At 44.1% G+C, this 18,299-nt stretch overlaps 1 protein-coding gene across 2 annotated transcripts in view; it reads left to right on the plus strand.

Moving 5' to 3' along the window:
• ror1 (receptor tyrosine kinase-like orphan receptor 1) overlaps nucleotides 1-18,299 on the plus strand; it is a 122,434-nt gene that overhangs the window by 83,507 nt on the left and 20,628 nt on the right. For both annotated transcript variants that reach the window (XM_035176027.2, XM_035176029.2), the window contains 2 exons: nucleotides 3,862-4,152; nucleotides 4,298-4,331. In XM_035176027.2, coding sequence (XP_035031918.1) covers nucleotides 3,862-4,152; nucleotides 4,298-4,331 — 325 coding nt within the window. The remainder of the gene's footprint in view (nucleotides 1-3,861; nucleotides 4,153-4,297; nucleotides 4,332-18,299) is intronic.

Raw genomic sequence — 18,299 nt, forward strand, 5'->3', positions numbered from 1 at the left:
CTCCTGGTGCCAAATACCACAACACTCATCGCGAGACAATTACATAGAGAGTGGCCTTGTTACACAGACATTGGCAGGACATGTTTGCTATTAAATCGTTCATTGCGCTTTTTTTTTAACGTTTCCTCTCGTCTCTTCTGTCCCTTTCTGGTCCTGCTTGCTTTAGAGTCCGTTATTGCAGCAGCTAATGAGGTGAGCGGTCGCAAAAGTCCCAAAAACCATTTTCTTTTCCATCAACCTCCACTCATCACATGATGAAGTGTCTCAGCTTGTGTGACTTTCTTGCCTTTGGCAAAACATACTTTCAAGTGGGGGTGTGTCCTCATTTAATACATGAAGTAAGTCGTTTTGGGGGTTTTAAGACGCCACAGATCATCATCACGTTGACCACCCAGTTTTCCCCCACATGCGGTCAACTGCCACTGAGTGCCATCACTCCACAACCCTCTTTGCTCTTGATTCACGGATCATATTCTATTTATCCTATATTTCTATTATTTACTATTTTTCTTGTGTTTATTCTGTACTTGGTTTGCTGTCATACCCAAATTTTCCCTACTTGAATCAATATATTTTTATTATTTCTTATCATAAATATTGTGGGACTCGACAGGCACATTGCAGCAGTGAAGTGTTGTGGCAGCATTCGGCGTCTTACCCACTGACACTTACACATGCAGATGATTGAACCAGCGACCTTCAGATCAGTGGAACACCCGCTCTACCTTCCCGTCATCTCTTTCAATCTCCTTTAGTTGTCTCGTGACATTTAAAGTGGTTATAATCGGTAACAGAGAGATCAAATTCGAATAAAAGTTCTAAAAACAAACAAGTGACACAAAGTGCTGCACTCTGCATTTTCCTTCTCTCCCACACTCACACACACACTGTAGATTGTATTTGTGCTGCTGATCAAATCAGAGTTTGACCTCTAGCCCTCCATTATATAACCCTGCTATTACACCATGTTACATTTAATTATTAGATTTACCTTGATAATCCATTTACAGGACAGTTAAAGAAAAAAACTGAAAACACAGGGGACGTGTGTGTGGACATAGCTTGTGTGTGTGTGTCTGTGGTGTGTGTGTGTTTTAATGGTTAATGTCTACATGATGTAATGCAAGAAAATCTCTCCCCCACACACTCTTAAGTGAAAAATGTGTTTTATGTCTACAATTGTTGCACATGCCTGGGCGCGGGAGTGGAGGAGTAAGTAGAAGAGGAGAGACGGGGAAGAGCAGAGGAGGAGAGTGTAAGTGTAGGAGATGATTCTAAAGTATCTCGTTATTTCTGAATATTTTTCTGAGTGATTCTAAATGCGGTTCATGCGTTTTACATTGACGTCCTGGAGGTTTTTGTTCTGACTGCGGCGTTTTACTGTGAAGAGACGGGACTGTGCGAGGTTGTGTGTTTTAGAGAAAAGAGGACGGATAAAAAAGTGGGTGAGACTGAGGAGAAGTGAGGGGGAGAGTGGTGGTCGACGGTGGGAGTCTCCTCATATTGTCACACACTTGTTACTACCACATCGCTGTGATAAGCCTGGGGGTTTTAGGGAGGACAGCACACACAGACAGACAGACACACACTCACACACACACACACACAGAGAGGCTGTATGCCAAGAGCAATGTGCCCACATCTCCATTTAGCAGACACATCATAAGCACTTCTTCAAACACCTCTCGACAATATGCTTACATCAGATAAATCCTACACACAACAGCAAAGGTTGCTATGGTGACAGAGAGGACCAAGTAAGGGTGCCAGCAGGCTCCAAACCAAACTGTCGGTATAAAAAAATCCAACGCCTCTGTTACACCAACTGTTACACCAAGATTAGCAGGACCAGGATTGTCCATTTCCCACAAATTTAGTCACCAGTTCAAACTAAATCAAACTTTAACCCCCAAAAAATGAACTGTCTTGCAAATACTTGATGACAGGAATAGAGTTCCCTGACGGGCTTGATTCAGGGACGGCATTGTGGTGCAGTGGGTTCCAGGTTCGAACCTTATGGCCACCTGGGGCCTCTCTGTGTGAAGGTTGCATGTTCTCCTCGTCCCTGCGTGGGTTTTCTCAGTCCGATCCTCCCACAGTCCTCAGACCTGCAGTGTAAGTTAATTGGAGACCCTAAATTTCCCATAGGTGTGAGTTGGTTGTTTCTCTCTGTATACCGACCTGTTCAGGGTATACCCCGCCTCGCGTCCAATGTCGGCTATGATTGGTTCCTGCCCTTCTTGACCCTCAAAGGACAGAGACAAGGGAAGGATGGAGGGCTTAATTCAAGGCAGTAAAACCATCAGCACACACAGCTTCATGTGGGAAAGTCAATTTCATCTTGATAATCCTGGAATTTTATTGAGAAGCTTTCGCTGCAAACTCTCCACATCTTTCTGCGTAGGTGTGTGTAGCTGTAATAAACAATAGAGGATAAACTGATGTATTAGGAGCGAGCGAGACGCGGAGCAGCTTCGGAGAAGACAGCGATGCCCTTGTAGGGAAAACCCTGGTTTGGAAGCAAGACCTGGATCCTGTGCAGTGTTTGGGTCGTTGTGTATTAATCATCCAAAAAGCCTCAACCGCTGAAGCCTCGTTCCTGACGACGCTCCTGGTCTGTTGTGTGATTTCATCAGACCTATGTCTCGAAATCCCACTTCAGGTTGTGGAGGGCTGCAGTTTTTTAGGAGGAGGAAATATGAGGCATATTAAACGTTGTGTGTTTCAGTGCAGAGATGATCTAACTAATTAATTTGCATTGTTTATACACGTTTTAAGGTGTAGGTCTGCTTGTGTTTGTGCTCGTCAACCTCTCCAGTCAAACACACACACACACACTGAAGTTCGTCTGACCCGTATTCGAGATTCCCCTGTATGTGCTTCTCCTCCTTTGTTTGTTTTGGCCGGTTGTGTGTAACCAGGAGCATTTCTGCATACCTACGCTGGGTTTTGTGGTCAAGCGAACTTTCCAGTGACATGAACACTGTTTTTCTTGCACATGTAAACTCTTAGGTGGCCCTCCACATTGTTTTTTTTGCCTTGACCACCTCGAAGGAAAAATGTGATCCTGGTGATAATCATGCAAAAACAAGTCTTTTTCTTTGTGTTTTCCAAAATAGCAACAACTTAAATTCTCTCCTTAAGGTTATTTGGTCTTTTTTTTTTTTTTCACCACACAGGTAGTGTTGCCTCGTACACAAGCCGGGGGAAAACCCTTCTGGCATCACAGAGCCCTGATGAAAAGCTAAATTAGGTGCCGTCGTAGTGAGAGCCACAGAATAACCTGCAAAACCAGACTTTGAATGTGTGCCTGAAAACATTGAGTTGTTTTACCAGTATTTATGCACGCAGCGGCATGTTATTTTAGAAAAACTACCTCTGACGTTGTACAGTAAGTGTTGTCGGATTTATGTGAGCCCCTGGCTTTGAGTTCTTGTTTGTCTGTTTTCCAGACATCTCGCTCTTGATGTTTCTTCCCACTTGACTTTTTTTTATCTCCGCCAAGGAGGTTGTGTTTGTTTTGTGTGTGTGTTTGTGAGCAAGATGACACAAAAACAACAAATTACCACGAAACTTGGTGGAAGGATACAGAGAGGACCAAAATAGTTTTGGTGCAGATCCAGATCAGGGGGTGGATGGAGGAATTTATTTTTGGCTTTCTTTAGCATTGTGTTTTCCAAGATTTTCTCAAGTAACTATTCATCGATCTTGATGAAACAAATGTTTAGGGAACTGATATTTATCAATGTGGAAAATTTGGTGCAGCTTGATTGAATATAAGGGGACTGTTTATATTTGTTCTCCTAAAACCCTTCATCCTATCGTATTATCTCATAGTTCATCTTTACTGTGTCTTCTCAGGTCCCTTCTTCATCCGTCTCGAAGCTCCCCTGAACAACATCACCACCTCTCTGGGCCTCACGGCCGAGCTCTTCTGTCGAGTGCTCGGCAACCCGCCCCCCGCTGTGCGCTGGCTGAAAAACGACGCCCCCGTCGTGCAGGAGCCCCGGCGCGTCTCCTACCGCTCCATGCCGTACGGGTCGCGGCTCCGGATCCGCAACCTGGACACCACGGACACGGGTTACTTCCAGTGCGTGGCCACTAACACCCAGGGCACCGTGTCCACAACGGGGGTGCTGTTCGTCAAATTCGGTAAGAGGGGTTGGAATTTCTGGCTCCTTCCAGCAACACTAGTCTTACCTGATTCCGGCCTGTCGCTGGCAGCTTGCACAGAGAAAAATCTGGGAGCAATATTGTTTATCCTGTTGTAAAAAACTCCCCCTGTCTTCTTTTCCAGATCCACTCCCTACACCTCTGGCAGGAAGGCCAACGTAAGTCTCTCTTCCTCTATTCCTTTTTTCTCTCTGTCAGTCGGTTCATGCTGAACTTACCAGGATGAAATAGAGGAGATGCTTTAACAAAAAAAAAAAAGATTTGTAAGCACTATGCGGATGTGAATCGCAAAAAGGTCTGAGGGTCTTATTTCAGAAATTAGTGCAGTGCCATTCTAAACATGCCTGTTTGGAACGGGCCTGTTCTGATGCTGCGTCTTGAGAAACAACTCGACTTGACACTGAAATGTTTTACAGACTGTAGCAACAGTCTTCAGCAGTTTTCTCTGTGTTAAACTAAACAGAAAATATAAGACGGCGGGAATAACATGGTTATGGTGACGGATGGTGTGATGTGACGTGACGTTACCACAACGACCATATGCTGTGATACTTCATTTCAAATGTGCAGAGCCGACAGAGCTCCACATTGGAGGTGATGAGGGACAAGGTTTTTCTTCTGCTCATGCTTGGACCCAGTTGGATGAACAGTTGTGCAGCCATCTTCACAACGTGCCGTAATCAATGATGTCATAGCTGTTTATTACCTCAGTCGAGGAGGTTGTGTTTTTGTCTGCATTAACTTGTTAGTTATAGCAGGATTATGCAAAAACTACTCAACTGATTTCCATGAAATTCTGTGGAAGGGTGGGACACGACCCAAGAGAGAACCCATTAAAGGTTTGGTTCAAATCTGGATCAGGGTATCCAGGAATTTCTTTTTCACTGTCTTTAACAATGCAAGATTTTTAGCATTTTTCATTTCTTTCTCAGAGAATAATTCATGGATCTTAATGGGAATATATGGCCTGTTTAGAGGACTGAGATTTATGAGTGTGTGCATCTAGTGAATTTAAATGTAGTTTCACAAGGGGCCTGTTGGGCCTCGTGGAGGTTTACAGTCTATTGAATGCACCACATTCGCCACTGCACTTCCTTAACTGCTCAGTGTGAAGCAGATGGGATGAACACTTCTCAAAATATGCGAGCCACACACACACACACACACGGGCAGACATTTCCTTGCATTTTAGTGAGATGATTGTCGCTTGCAGAGAGAACTCATGCTCATGAATGTGTCACAAGCTTTGTCTAGTGAACCAACAAACTCCCAGAGGACACAAGAATCTTCTCTTAATGAATATCATCAATTGTGGGTTTGTTCCTATCATGTCCATAATGAGAAAAAATGTCATAATAGCGAAAAACAAGATCCTATAAAAGACAATTTCAAACAATGTTCCCACAGTTTGTTGACATGCTGTTTGTGGTCGTCTGACACTTCTTAGCGTTGTTAAATCATCAAGTCCTAAACTGCATGTTCATTCATTATAACAAAGCCCTACCTGTAATTTTCTTTTCTTACTGCTTCAGATCTCAATGTGGCTGAATGAATATTTAATATAACTCTTCTAAATCATCATTGCTCTTACTGTATGTTCCCCGCGGCGGTTTCTGCTCGACCATCACAGCTCACATGCTTCACGTTTGAGTACAGACTGTGCACAGTTGGAATGTGGACCATGTTAGAAAGCACATGTTGACGTCTGCGACGCACCGGATGGCGTCTTTAGGGCGCCGATCCTCGAAGCGTCGGAGAAATTGATTTAATTTGCTTCCAAACCACTCTAATCAGAAAACAAGACATGATTGAGAATGCTCACATATTCTAAACCTGTGACGTTCATCTAATTCCCGGCCAATAATGAGTTTATCAGAGCGGAGAGCGACGGCCCTGTGTCTGCTCCGGAGTTTTAGTCGATTAACTGAAACTTAACCTAGAAACTAAATCTAAAATGAGCCGTGTGGAACAATGACTCACATCTGTCTATGTGGTTGCTGTTATATAACGTTTTATTGTTGCTCAATTAGCTGCCCGCTGCCGGAGTGTACAAGCAAAACCAACCGCAGGCCTGATCTCTTTAACACGCATATCAAATTAAAGGGGGCTCTCGACAGCGGCAAATAAAACCAAACAACGCAAAATGTTTTGAAGCATCGAAAAAATGATATTCCACTCAAACATTTCCATGGTCTCTGCGCCGCCCGGATCAAGTCTGGCGAGTTTCCTTTGCTTTGTTTTGAAGTTTCCTCAGTGTTATGGGATAAAACTCCATGAACTTTCTCAGCTCGTTTGATTCTCGCAGGATCAAACGACTCGAGCGCGATGGTTTTCCCCAGTGACATTACGGCGAGGCTCGCTGCCATGTTCCACGCAGCGTTCTGTGAGTCCTCGCTGCTGGCACACAGCGGATACCCGACACGTACTAAATCCACTCGCGCACACGGGCGACCCACATGTGCACACGTTTCGTTCACATGCTCCTTCTCAAACATCTGCTTTCTGCCATTTTTGTTTACACGTTTTTGATTTTTTGTTGTTTGACCGAATTACAGCCCATTTCAAAGGCAGGCAGCTGGAGCACAGAAACATCACAATGCAATTTCTCTTGGGAAACATCAATAAAAAAACATGTAAGAGCCTTTGGTTCCACAACAGTCATGCAGATTGAAAATAAACTCTGAATGAATTTGAATGGGAACCAAAATAAGTTACATGTTGACATAAGAGATCATCGGCGACACCAGTGTTAAGACTATTTCGATGATGATGTTTACGTGTGTTGTTGATAAAATATTCCATATTCTGAATATGACTCGCATCTACTCTATGTCCTACTACATGTTTACACTTGAATCCAGGTCATGCTTCATCAAGCTGTTGGTATGAAAACTCCAGTGTGACCTAATAATGTGATTAAGACGTATACATGTCCACATACTGTTCTGAATACTCCACATGTCTTAATTCAGTTAGTGCTTATTCCAAGTGTCCTCATTCAGGTCATGCTGTTTACATGGTAGTGTCTTATTCAGACTAATGTCTTAATCAAGTTAATATTGGTAAACATGTCAAGTGCTCTTACGAGGCTTGCTCTGCAGTATAGGTCATAAATCCCGCCTCCTCCATGTTAATGAGTGGGTCATGGACCAAACTTAAAAGTGAAAGTACACGTTAAAAATCATTGACGGCTGAGATTGAGTCACGATTGGTCAAGCATGTGTATCTTCAAATGAAGATGGCAATCGATTGTATCCGGGATATTTTGGCTTCATTTCTGAATAGTGTGAGGAGGTAGAGATACGTCGTCCATCTTTATTCACAGTCTGTGGTTTATCCTTTGAAAACTTGGCTGTAGAAGCTATAGAGGAGTCAGAATCGTGATAATCACCGTGATGATGATATTCATGAATTTATATCCAAGTCATAAACGTTAACACAGCTAAGTTGAATCATTTCTCTACTAAGCTTCTCGCCTCATCTTTAATCTGAGGATTTCCAGGATTTCAACTCCCCGATGTGCAGCTTTTACGTGTCACACGCTACTTCCCACTGCGCACGTTCAAATAAATTAACTTCTCCTCGTGTTGTTTTGCTTCCACGCCAACTTGTAAAGGAAAGTGTTGCAGTCGGGTGAGGACCAGGCCGAGATCTTAAGTCTCATTACAGTCATTACAGACTTCATTTAAACGGACAGGGGGGCCTCCTTTGACAGCGGTGGAGCTGCGGCGGCGGCCGGATCGTCACTGCTGCTCGTCATTAGTGTCACGGCCGACTCATTAGCTGTGAATTTAGGGTGGCAAACGTCAAGAAGACAAGGTCACCTAATGATGACACGCGATGACCCGCTTGCCTCATAACGCAGCTGTTCAGACGTCAAAACTCCTGCTCCTCAAAGTTCTCCTGGAAAGACATCTGGTGCAGAAGCTTCTCGGTTTAGATGAAATAAATTCACCTTCACGGCAACTTCTGGCTTTTTTGGGATGAATTAGCCACAAATATTACTATTACTAAATTTGGGGAAATGTTTCACGCCACCCACCTTGTTGAACCTGAACATAACATGAACTTCATATCCTCTGTTTATCTTTGCTTCGGTCTGTGATTTCCAGCCCCTCCACGTTGGCCTTAAGTATACACTGTGTGGTGTGCGGGGCATTACAGTGTGTGTGTGTGTTCGTACACTCAGGGTTGGGTTTTTTGAGAGTAGCCGCAGGGAAACTCAAGGCTGATATCCTCGAGGTTTTTCGACTACAGCCCAGGCGGAGACGTAAAGATCAGAAATACAGCGAGGAAGGATTATGAGGACGATTGAGATGGACAGAGAAAGAGGGAAGAGATGGTGGAACGTTTTAAAACATTTTTCTTCCTGCCATATCTGTTTAAAACACGTCCACCTGAGGTTTCAAGCCATTTCAAGGCAAATTTATAAGTCAGGTCTCAAATCTGTCAGAGAAAGTCTCAAGGGTCTGAATGCTGGACTGCTGGGTTTTTATTTCTATTAGGCACGAAACATATTTTCCAAAATGTTGAACTAGTTCTTTATGTTTAAACAGCTTGGATGCAATTTCACGAAAATTATAAATCCAAACTTCATCGTTGTGCCAGCGTTTTTTTGCCAAATACTAAAGATTAGTGCATGTCCTCCAAATACCCCATGGTCCTCCCCTACTTTCTCCTCCCTCCCTCCTCCTCCCCTCTCCCTCGCCTCCGCTCTTCGGAGATGTTTTCATAGAGCCAGAACAAACACAGGGTGAGGGGAAAAAGCGACGCCTGCCAAAATTAGACCCCCAACTTTCTCCGCCTCTCTTTCTCCCCCTCTCTGTGCGCTGCCACACTTCCTTCATTGCAGGAGAAAAAAAAGAAGATGGAGACGGCGGGAGGGTGAAGGGAGTGAAAGAAAAACAGTGTTGGCGTGGAGTGGGAGGAGGATGGTACCATTAACACTCTCGCATGTTGTTCTTTGATGCTCGGGGTCGGCTGCGTTCGGGTGCGATTAGCTGCATTAGCAGACGGGAGGTTTAGCTGTAAGCTCGGATCAGAAGCAGTTAATAACTCGTAACCCCCCAAACTGAGGCCTGCATACAAACTGTCTGCAAAGAAAAAGAGAAGGGGAAAGTGTCTTTGATGCAGACGTACACTAATCTCTTTGTGTCTCTTTTTTTCAATCACATTCATTAGTTTTATTTATTAGCTTTGCATTGGACGGATCGGTATGTATACGCATGTGTTTCAAGCACGTGTAAATCTGCTTAAAAAGCAATTCAGTTATTTCCCATTGCCAGTAGAATAGTTTCCATTTTTTTTGTTTTGTTTGGTTGGTTGGTTATTGTTGTTCCCTGGTGAGTTGACTTTACAAATTCAGCGGAAACCAGCGTCTAACACGATATGGGAAATATAGGAAAAACAGTTTTGCACAAGCGTTCATGGCTATTTACACGTCAATGCCTGGAAGGTCAATGTGCGTCATAACCTTACGCCAGAGAAGATGCAACGTCAGTGTCTAGACGGCCTCAATAAAGAACAGGAAGAAGTTGGCACGTTCACGCGAGCTTCATGATTCCATCACTGCCCATCGGAGCAGGAGCCGATAAAAACCTGTAGCTACTGCAGAGTCATTTAACCTGGGATTGAATGCCGATTGTATCTATTCCCATTACAGACAAAAGCCAGGTGCTAGTTTTATTGACCAGTGAAAAAGTGGCTTTATTCTTCCTTTTTAAAGATATTTCAAAGAGCAAATTGATCACAGAAAACAAACAAAAACGTTGCAAACTGTGCAATTCCCCCTCTGCTTTAGTATCTTTCAGCTCATCTTTGCGTGGCTCAGGTGGTGCAGCGGGTCGACCAGTTCGCTGAAGTGTCCATGGACCCTGATTCTGCCCCTTGTGGCTTTGTTGGATGGTGAAAAGCGTGGCTGTTTGAATGGATGAATGCGAGTCACGTGCAAAGCTCTTTGAGTGGTCGTTAAAAATTGAAAAGCTCGATATAAATGAAGTCCATTTACCATTCTGTTGGTTTTATGGCCTCAGACTCTCAGCGCTCTCGTAGCGGTGATTCTGGCCACAGCAGTCGGCTATGAAAAAACTCCCTGTACGCTGAGCTGCCTAAATATCTCGATACGGACACAGAAATTATGCTGCAAGCGTTTTCCTCATTAACCGTCATTTTCAATTAAATTTGACCAAATAGAAAAATAGACACCAGTTCTGCCAGTTGTGCTCCCTTGGCCTGTGGAGGTGTGTCGGGCTCAGTTGGCCATACTGTCGGCTATGTAAGCAAAATAACTTACAAAAAGTTTTATTTCCCAACAAGCCGTGGACAAGAGCTCTCCTTCTTGCAGCCATGTCTGTAGCTTTCATAGTGAAGCACTCACATCAACACACTGTCATTCTTAAAGTATAAGCATGAGTAAAAGGGAGTTTGGTACAGTTTTTAAGGATATTACAAAACCGTTGTGTTGGTAAACCATGCAACACCATCCAGTCCAGCACCGAGCAGCAGAGAGACAGAGACATATGACGGTGGAGACCAAAATCGGAGCTAAAGGACCACAAATAGTGGACCTACATTCATCAGGGGCCACAAACATGACTCCAAATGTTAACATTGCTTGTTTGGCATTTAGATGAAAATACATTTTGTTGCTCCCAAGTAACAGAAAGATGAGTTGATTTCTTTTCTCCGTAATTCCTTATATGAAGAACAGCTGTTTTTACAATTCCAAAAACTTTATGGATGTAGAAGTGTTTAATCTGACAGCAGCGATAAAGAGACTTTATGCAACATGGCCGCTGATCCCGGAGTTTCTGTCTGTGTTTATAATAGAGGGGTTTTCTCCCTGTTTGAAAAGATTAATACCACTACACCCTGGCTGTCAAGGCTGTTTAAATTTCTCAAAACTTTCCCCACCACTTTTCTTTCAGCACTGGGCAAAAAAAAAAAGCAATTACAAAAATAGCTGGGTTTTTTTCTTTCCCTCCTCCGAGCCTCTCTGCTCCCTCCTCTGTCCACTCTGAAGAATAAAGGAGAGACATGTTTAACCAGGAACAGATTCTCTCTGGCCTGGTTCTTTTCTGTCTTTGTTTTTTGTCTCTGTCAATTGAAACCGCTTTTGACAGTGGATCCAACAATCACACATTCCCGAAAGTGCTGGTTCGATAATGATTATATTCTTTCCGTGCAGATGTTCCGTACATGTGGACATATATGAAACACAGTATTTACGTTTTGTAGGTTTGTAATTAATTTGACAGTTTCATCTTGTCTGGACTCAACTTGGTGACTCAGAATAATTCCTATATTTAAGTGTGTTAAATGATTTTTATATTTGCGTGTGTGCATATATACATGTAATGAACACACACTCACAAATAGACACATAAATGCACACACATAAATACATATGTGTGTGTTTGCGTGTGTGTTGTCCAGGTTTTACCAATTGTCGAGGGGGATCTAAATCTGTAAATACAGTCACATCATGGGGACAAAAAGCATCATCATTACACTTGGCTGGCTGTGGTTGAGGGGGGGTAGAGCGGTCGTCCTCTAACCAAAAGGTTCGATTCCAGTCGTCCCCATTCTGCATGCCAAAGTGTCCATGGGCAAGACACTGAAACTTTCTCATAGAGAAAGTGTTGTACAGAGATGCACTGTTTGAATGTGTGTATGGGTGTGGATGGCAACAACTGTGAAAAGCTCTATATCAATACAGACCATTTAGCGTGTGTGTGTGTGTGTGTGTGTGTGTGTGTGTGTGTGTGTGTGTGTGTGTGTGTGTGTGTGTGTGTGTGTGTGTGTGTGTGTGTGTGTGTGTGTGTGTGTGTGTGTGTGTGTGTGTGTGTCCGCAGGGGTGTCTGTGTGGTGGCGCTGATTGACAGTCCAATTTTACAATCAAATCATCAGACACTTAAGAATTCTGGAGTAATTTGACTTTGTATAGACAGGACTGTAGTCTGTGTGTGTCTGTGTGTGTGTCTGTGTGTATCACCCACAGGAGAGCCGGGTTTGATTGACAAATTGGTTCCAAGAAGTCGTTTCCAAAATGTGTAATGACTCGAATATGTCACACCGAGTTGATCTCAAGCTTTCTCAGACTGGCTCAAAGGTATCAGGCAGTAAAATATGCGTGTACTGTAATAATAATAGATTGATTGATGTCTCTGAATCCTCGTCTCCCTTCTTCTTCCTGTGCCACAGCAGCTTTTTGTGAGAGGCTTGTACTTACAATGTCTGTGTATAATCAAGATGATTTATGAAGACAGCAGGTAATTACACAATCACTGCCGGGGACGGTCTTCTTTTGTGCTCTGTGAGAGAAGGTGGATCAAAAGATGCCGTCGAGGGTTTTTATCTGATAAAGATCAGCAACGAATCCAGAAATCCTTATTAATTAATTAACGACATGTCACGGCATTCACCTGAGATGCAAATAAATGAGATAATTATTTAGTTTATCTGTTACAAACATTTTTGCTCGCAGATATGCATCATGGCTCTCAGGATGGAGTCCAGCGGGCAAACCTGTGGTGTGACTGATCCCACCAGCTGACTTTGGCATTTACATGACTTATCACTGATGTGGCGAAGATGCAAGTCGCCGCAAAGACAATCAAAACAGACAAGACTCACTGCCGCCTCTTTTTGTCATGATTAAATCAGCTATCGACAGAAATATTGATGTGGTCTTGGCTATTTTCAGATTAGTTGCAGCCTCCCTGCAGTCTCCTTTCACTATTTATCTGCTGTTTTTAAGGTAATCCTAATAGCAAAACTCTTAACTGTGCACAAACAAATTCAGGAGAATTATAACTATGAGTAAATCCACAGGAATATGCAGTTGCAGTTCCTCCTGTGTGTCTACGATCTCTGAAAAATCTGACAGCTGCTCTGACAGGGTTGTATTGGAGCAGCAGCCGTCCGGTCCCTGAGAGGGAGCAGTACTGGTGTTTTTGCAGTTTTTTTTTTTTTTTAATAGTTTTTTGTTGTATTTTGGGGAGATGCTTGCAACTAATTAAAACCAAACCTACTGGAAAAAAGAGCACTTGTATGTACATCAGTTACAGAAACCAACATTTATTGAATATGTACTGTCCCATGCGCAAACATGGAGGAGGCGGGGTTAATGATCTATACTGCAGCCAGCCACCAGGGGGAAATCAGGAGGATTAGGCTTCACTTTTGACCTGTTCCAATCGTCTCTTCTTATTTTTGGCAAGAAAGGAATGATGAGGATGTTGAACTATTACTTTAAATGCAGTTTTATAAATGGAGTAAAATCCTCTTACTGCCATGTTAGTCGACAAACGGATAAATAACACGCCCCTTATCTTTGTTGCATGTGAAATGAGTCCGAGTGTCCTTATCTGGGACAGTTGGGCAACGTGCAGGATTGAGCCCAGCTCCACGGTTTAAGATCCAGCGTCTCCTCTCGCAGCGTTTGAGCAAGAGCTGCTTTTGGTCACAATAGCCTCTTAACTCGGCCGGAGAATGTGAGTGCGCCGCATTGAGAAACTCTGGATTTTGGTTTCACTCCTCCTCACCTCACTGCCAGTGTCAACACCGCTGTGGTTCTCAGATTCCGGCCAGGATTAATGATGATTTTGCTCCACACCACAAGCATCGCACCCATTCACTGAGGGGATGACAGGCCCACTCAACTTTTGGATGCACGACCCCTCTTCCACATACTGATCCACTTCGGCACTCCACATCAGGCTAACGTCGGGGGGTTCTGCTGGAATTATGAGGATTTTTTCATAATAATGGAGTTTTCTCAGCCCAGAGACTGAGACTGAGAGCAATAGCTGCAAAATAGCTGCAAACATGGAAAATGGACCAAACCTTCTTGTGGAAAATGGGGAAAAAAAATGGTATTCTGTCCATGTTTGCTTTAGTTTTTGGATTCCAGTTGTTAAATGTGTGTATACATTACCACAGTGTGTATGTAGCTACACTGATACACAAGGAAAAACAAAGACGGCCTGCTGAGACTTTTCTTCACCTCTGTCCTCTCTGCTCTGCACGTCCGGAGCAGACTGGGGCTGGGTCCCCCCCTCCCTTCTGTCTTATAAGGGTTTTACCCACATTCAGTCGCACCAATGCACACACTCTCACCGCGTCAAAGAAGTGCACACACAGTAACTCTTACAAAACCCAATCTCGCACACATGTTTGGTTAAATCCTCGGCGGGGCTTAATTGCCACCTTGTTGTGGATTCTTTGTAGCGCGGTGCTGATTGATTGGGGATCAGAGCCCTAATATGGCCCATCGGGGACAGGCCCTTTGACACGGTCGGTCCCAGGGCACCGGCAATGTTTGAAACCGGAGATCCTTCTGCTGCCTCCTCCCACCGGCCTGGATGCCTCTCTGCTAAATGCTGCCCAGGTCAACGGGCTTCACACACGCACACACACAGGCCAACACACGTGAACACACACACACACGTGGAGACTGTCACGATGTGTCGCCGGCTTTAACCATTAAAGCAATTTACTTTGTTGGGCTCTAGCAAGGGGCGCAGGTCTGTCTTCACACACGGAGAGTTTCATACACAAGTCATTATGAGCCGGGCTTTCACGCTTAGCTCGGACAGGGCCCGCTTCCTGTTTCCTGTTTCCCAGAATCCCCTGTGTCTGTCTGTCGGCAACCCTGTTGGCAGGTCTGGTCAAGGTCAGGCCTGGTCTGGTAAAGTCTGTGGGTTAAGAATGTGCGTGTACTCGTTTTTGTTTCCCCTGTGGGACCTTGTCCAGTTTAAACACGGACCTTGTCAGGACCAGTAGACCTCACGGGGACCAAAGCCCAGTACTAACGAGGCAAAACGTGTTTTCTGGGGTCCTGGTTAAGCGTAGTGGTAAGAGGTGGATTAGGTGATGGTTAGCGTTTGGTATGAATTGGTCATGGTTAAGTTTAGGGATAAGGTTAGGCTGTCTACAATGAATAGAGGTTAATGCAAAGGATAGGTGCACAAACCTGTGTGTGTGTGTGTGTGTGTGTGTGTGTGTGTGTGTGTGTGTGTGTGTGTGTGTGTGTGTGTGTGTGTTATATGTGTGTGTGTGTGTTCCTCATGGATTGTCCCTGAGGCTTACAAGGCCTAGATGGGGTAGTTGGGGTTTCCCTGATCTCTGACCTAAACCCCCAATGAACACACACACTCGAACTCAGAAAAAGAAAACGCACATTCATGCAGACAAAGTGTCCACAGAAATGTTCTCTCTCTGCCTTCGGTGGCGGCGTGTGTGAGAGGAACAGAGGGAGGCACAGTGAACCTTCAGCGTTTCTGGATATAAATAGAGGCTTTTGTTTTATCAGTTTGGACTCGGAGTCTGAGCCAGGGGGATGTTTAGTGATTTGTAGAGCTTAATGTGATCAATGCAGTTTGAGATTGTTGATAAACGACACCCTCTCATTTTATCAATTGTTGTCAATTTATCAATCAATTTGCTAGTTACTGGTCTTGGCACCTGATAGAAAAGTGCGTGGATATGACTAGAGGACATTTTGGCTTTCAGGCAGTAATTCAGCTCCCAGATCAGTTCCAGAGACGGATTTTATTGGACAGACTTTTGGATGTTGCGACAGTGGAATTGATTCAAGTGATTCAAATGAAGACGGATGTGGTCGTTGACGGTACAGATTCACATCCACTTTAACTTGATGAGCTGCTGAAGAAACTAAACAGAATTTCATCATTGAGGTTACGACAGACTCTTAGTTTAATCAGGATTTATACTCGTTCTTAACTGCACGGTCGGACATCGATGTCAATTTAAACGGTTTTGTTTCTATACTCGCCGCCGCTCAATTACTGCAGGTCCCTTTTACAGTTTCATAAACCAGCATCACCACTGACGAAGCAAACAGAACCATTCCAGTCAGGCAGGTTAGGTAAAGCTACTGCAGTCGCCTCACAACAAGAAGGTTCCTGGTTTGATTCCGGGTTCGGCCTGGGGGTCTTTCTCCCCATGTGTGTTTTCTCCAGCTACTCCAGCTTCTTCCCACAGTCCACAGACGTGCAGATTGGGGGTTAGGTCAATTGCAGACTCTAAATTGACTAAGTGTGATTGTGTGTGCGAGTGCTGGGTATCGCCTCTCGCCCAATGTCAGCTGGGATTGGCTCCAGCCCCCCCTGACCCTCAAAGGATAAGCAGAACAGATGATGGATGGATACTGGATCAATACTCAGAATCAGTTGAGCTGATGTAAAGCATCAGCACCTGGAGAGGAAGAGTTTGTATTTATCTGTCAGACAACCCTTAGCAGCAACTTCTTCTGAACACACAGATGAGCACATCTGACAACAACAACACACACGTGTAAACCGTGTCTGAGCATGTGTCCGGCCCTTCAGTTGAATACTGTTCTAGTTAGTCTTGTTTGTTTTTCAGAGAGCAGGAGCCTGTAAACCATCTTTTATTGGAACATTCAGGAACCACATCCTCTCCAGACTGTTTTGAAAAAGCAGCACGTTGGCAAAAAATATCACGTGTCTGCATTTACATGTCAAGTTTTTTTTTCGGCCTCCCTGTTATTTTATCCATTTGATAACTGTCAGCCTGTGTGTGTGTGTGTGTGTGTGTGTGTGTGTGTGTGTGTGTGTGTGTGTGTGTGTGTGTGTGTGTGTGTGTGTGTGTGTGTGTGTGTGTGTGTGTGTGTTTTGTCCTGCCTGTGATTCTGTGGACTAAATTAAAACCCACATAAATATAACTCATTGCACACAAGCTGTCTTCCAGCTGAGGATTAACGTCACTAATCTGATCGTCTGGGATACTTCGTGTCTGTCTCTGTACCCCTCTTCTGATTTAACTGTCACAGCCACATTCCTTCAACATGTCTTATCTGCCTCAGCTTCATGAAGTAGTTGTCATCAGCAAGTCACCGGTTAGTCTTGCAGCCGCAGTGTATTCTGGGATAATGAGGCCACTGCCAGTGGGTGAATTTATGAAAGTAGAGTAAATAACCAAGAGTTTGATTTTTAGAAATTGGCTTCAGAATCCGATGTTTTCCTCTGATGAATTAATTAATATTACTTGATTTGTAATGTCAATAACATTTTCCTCATGAGTTTATGGTCTCAGTCTTGGCGTCTTCTTCAACACAGCTTGCAGCATTTAGAGGAAAATATGCAAAAAAACACAGAGGGTGGATACCATGTGATTGACAGCTAGAACCGCCCAATGGGTCCAGGTGACACGTGTAGGAGGGCGGGCACTGTCCTCTCTCAGTCAGGCTCCACCCCCTGCTCCTCCAAATATGGTTGCTTCTGGTTTCAAAAAACCAAGATGGCGCAGGACTTCAAGGCTTCAAAAACAGCTTCTCACAAACTAACGGCACATTGTGTTGCCATATAACATACAAAAACAAAAATACGGCATTAGCATTAACACACTTATAAACAATGCACATATAGAATATTAATGCACATAGAAGAACTATAAACGTTCCTTTATCCAACATATTACCATGTTCCCCTCATGAACTCTCCACCCTATACTCCGTCAGGTGTGTAGACTTTAATCAGACTTTAAGCGCTTTTTGTTTGGTTTTCTGTGTGCTGCAGATCTTTTGACACCATATTGTGTAAGCAGGGATTATTTGTGAGCTCCATAGTGTGACATTGTGTTCCTTCCCCACAACACACGCCTCTTAATCGCTCTCATCAGGATTATTGCACTTTACCTGCAGGAAGCCAGGCTTCTGTTTAAAACGTGTGTATTCTTGTTCCGCGTGCTCCGTCAGCCGGTCGTCAGCCAGGAACACGGGTCCTCCTGTCTGTTTTTAAGTGTCTGCCTTTGTGTGTTCAGTGTGGGGTCTGTGATCTAAGGAAATAAATCATGCAGGGAAGTGTGTGTGTGTGTGTGTGTGTGTGTGTGTGTGTGTGTGTGTGTGTGTGTGTGTGTGTGTGTGTGTGTGTGTGTGTGTGTGTGTGTGTGTGTGTGTGTGTGTGTGTGTGTGTGTGTGTGTGTGTGGCAGGTGGTGAGCGGTGGTGGTGGGGTGGCTTTGCTCTCGGCTATCATCTCTTTCCCCTTTTCTTTCTTTTTGGACTCTTCTCTTTCCTGTTATTATTATTTCCACACGGACGTTTGCAGGCAGCCTGGAGTCAGTTCAAGGAATGTTATTTGAA

Source organism: Hippoglossus stenolepis, chromosome 14, assembly GCF_022539355.2.
Source record: "Hippoglossus stenolepis isolate QCI-W04-F060 chromosome 14, HSTE1.2, whole genome shotgun sequence".
Lineage (NCBI taxonomy): Eukaryota > Metazoa > Chordata > Actinopteri > Pleuronectiformes > Pleuronectidae > Hippoglossus > Hippoglossus stenolepis.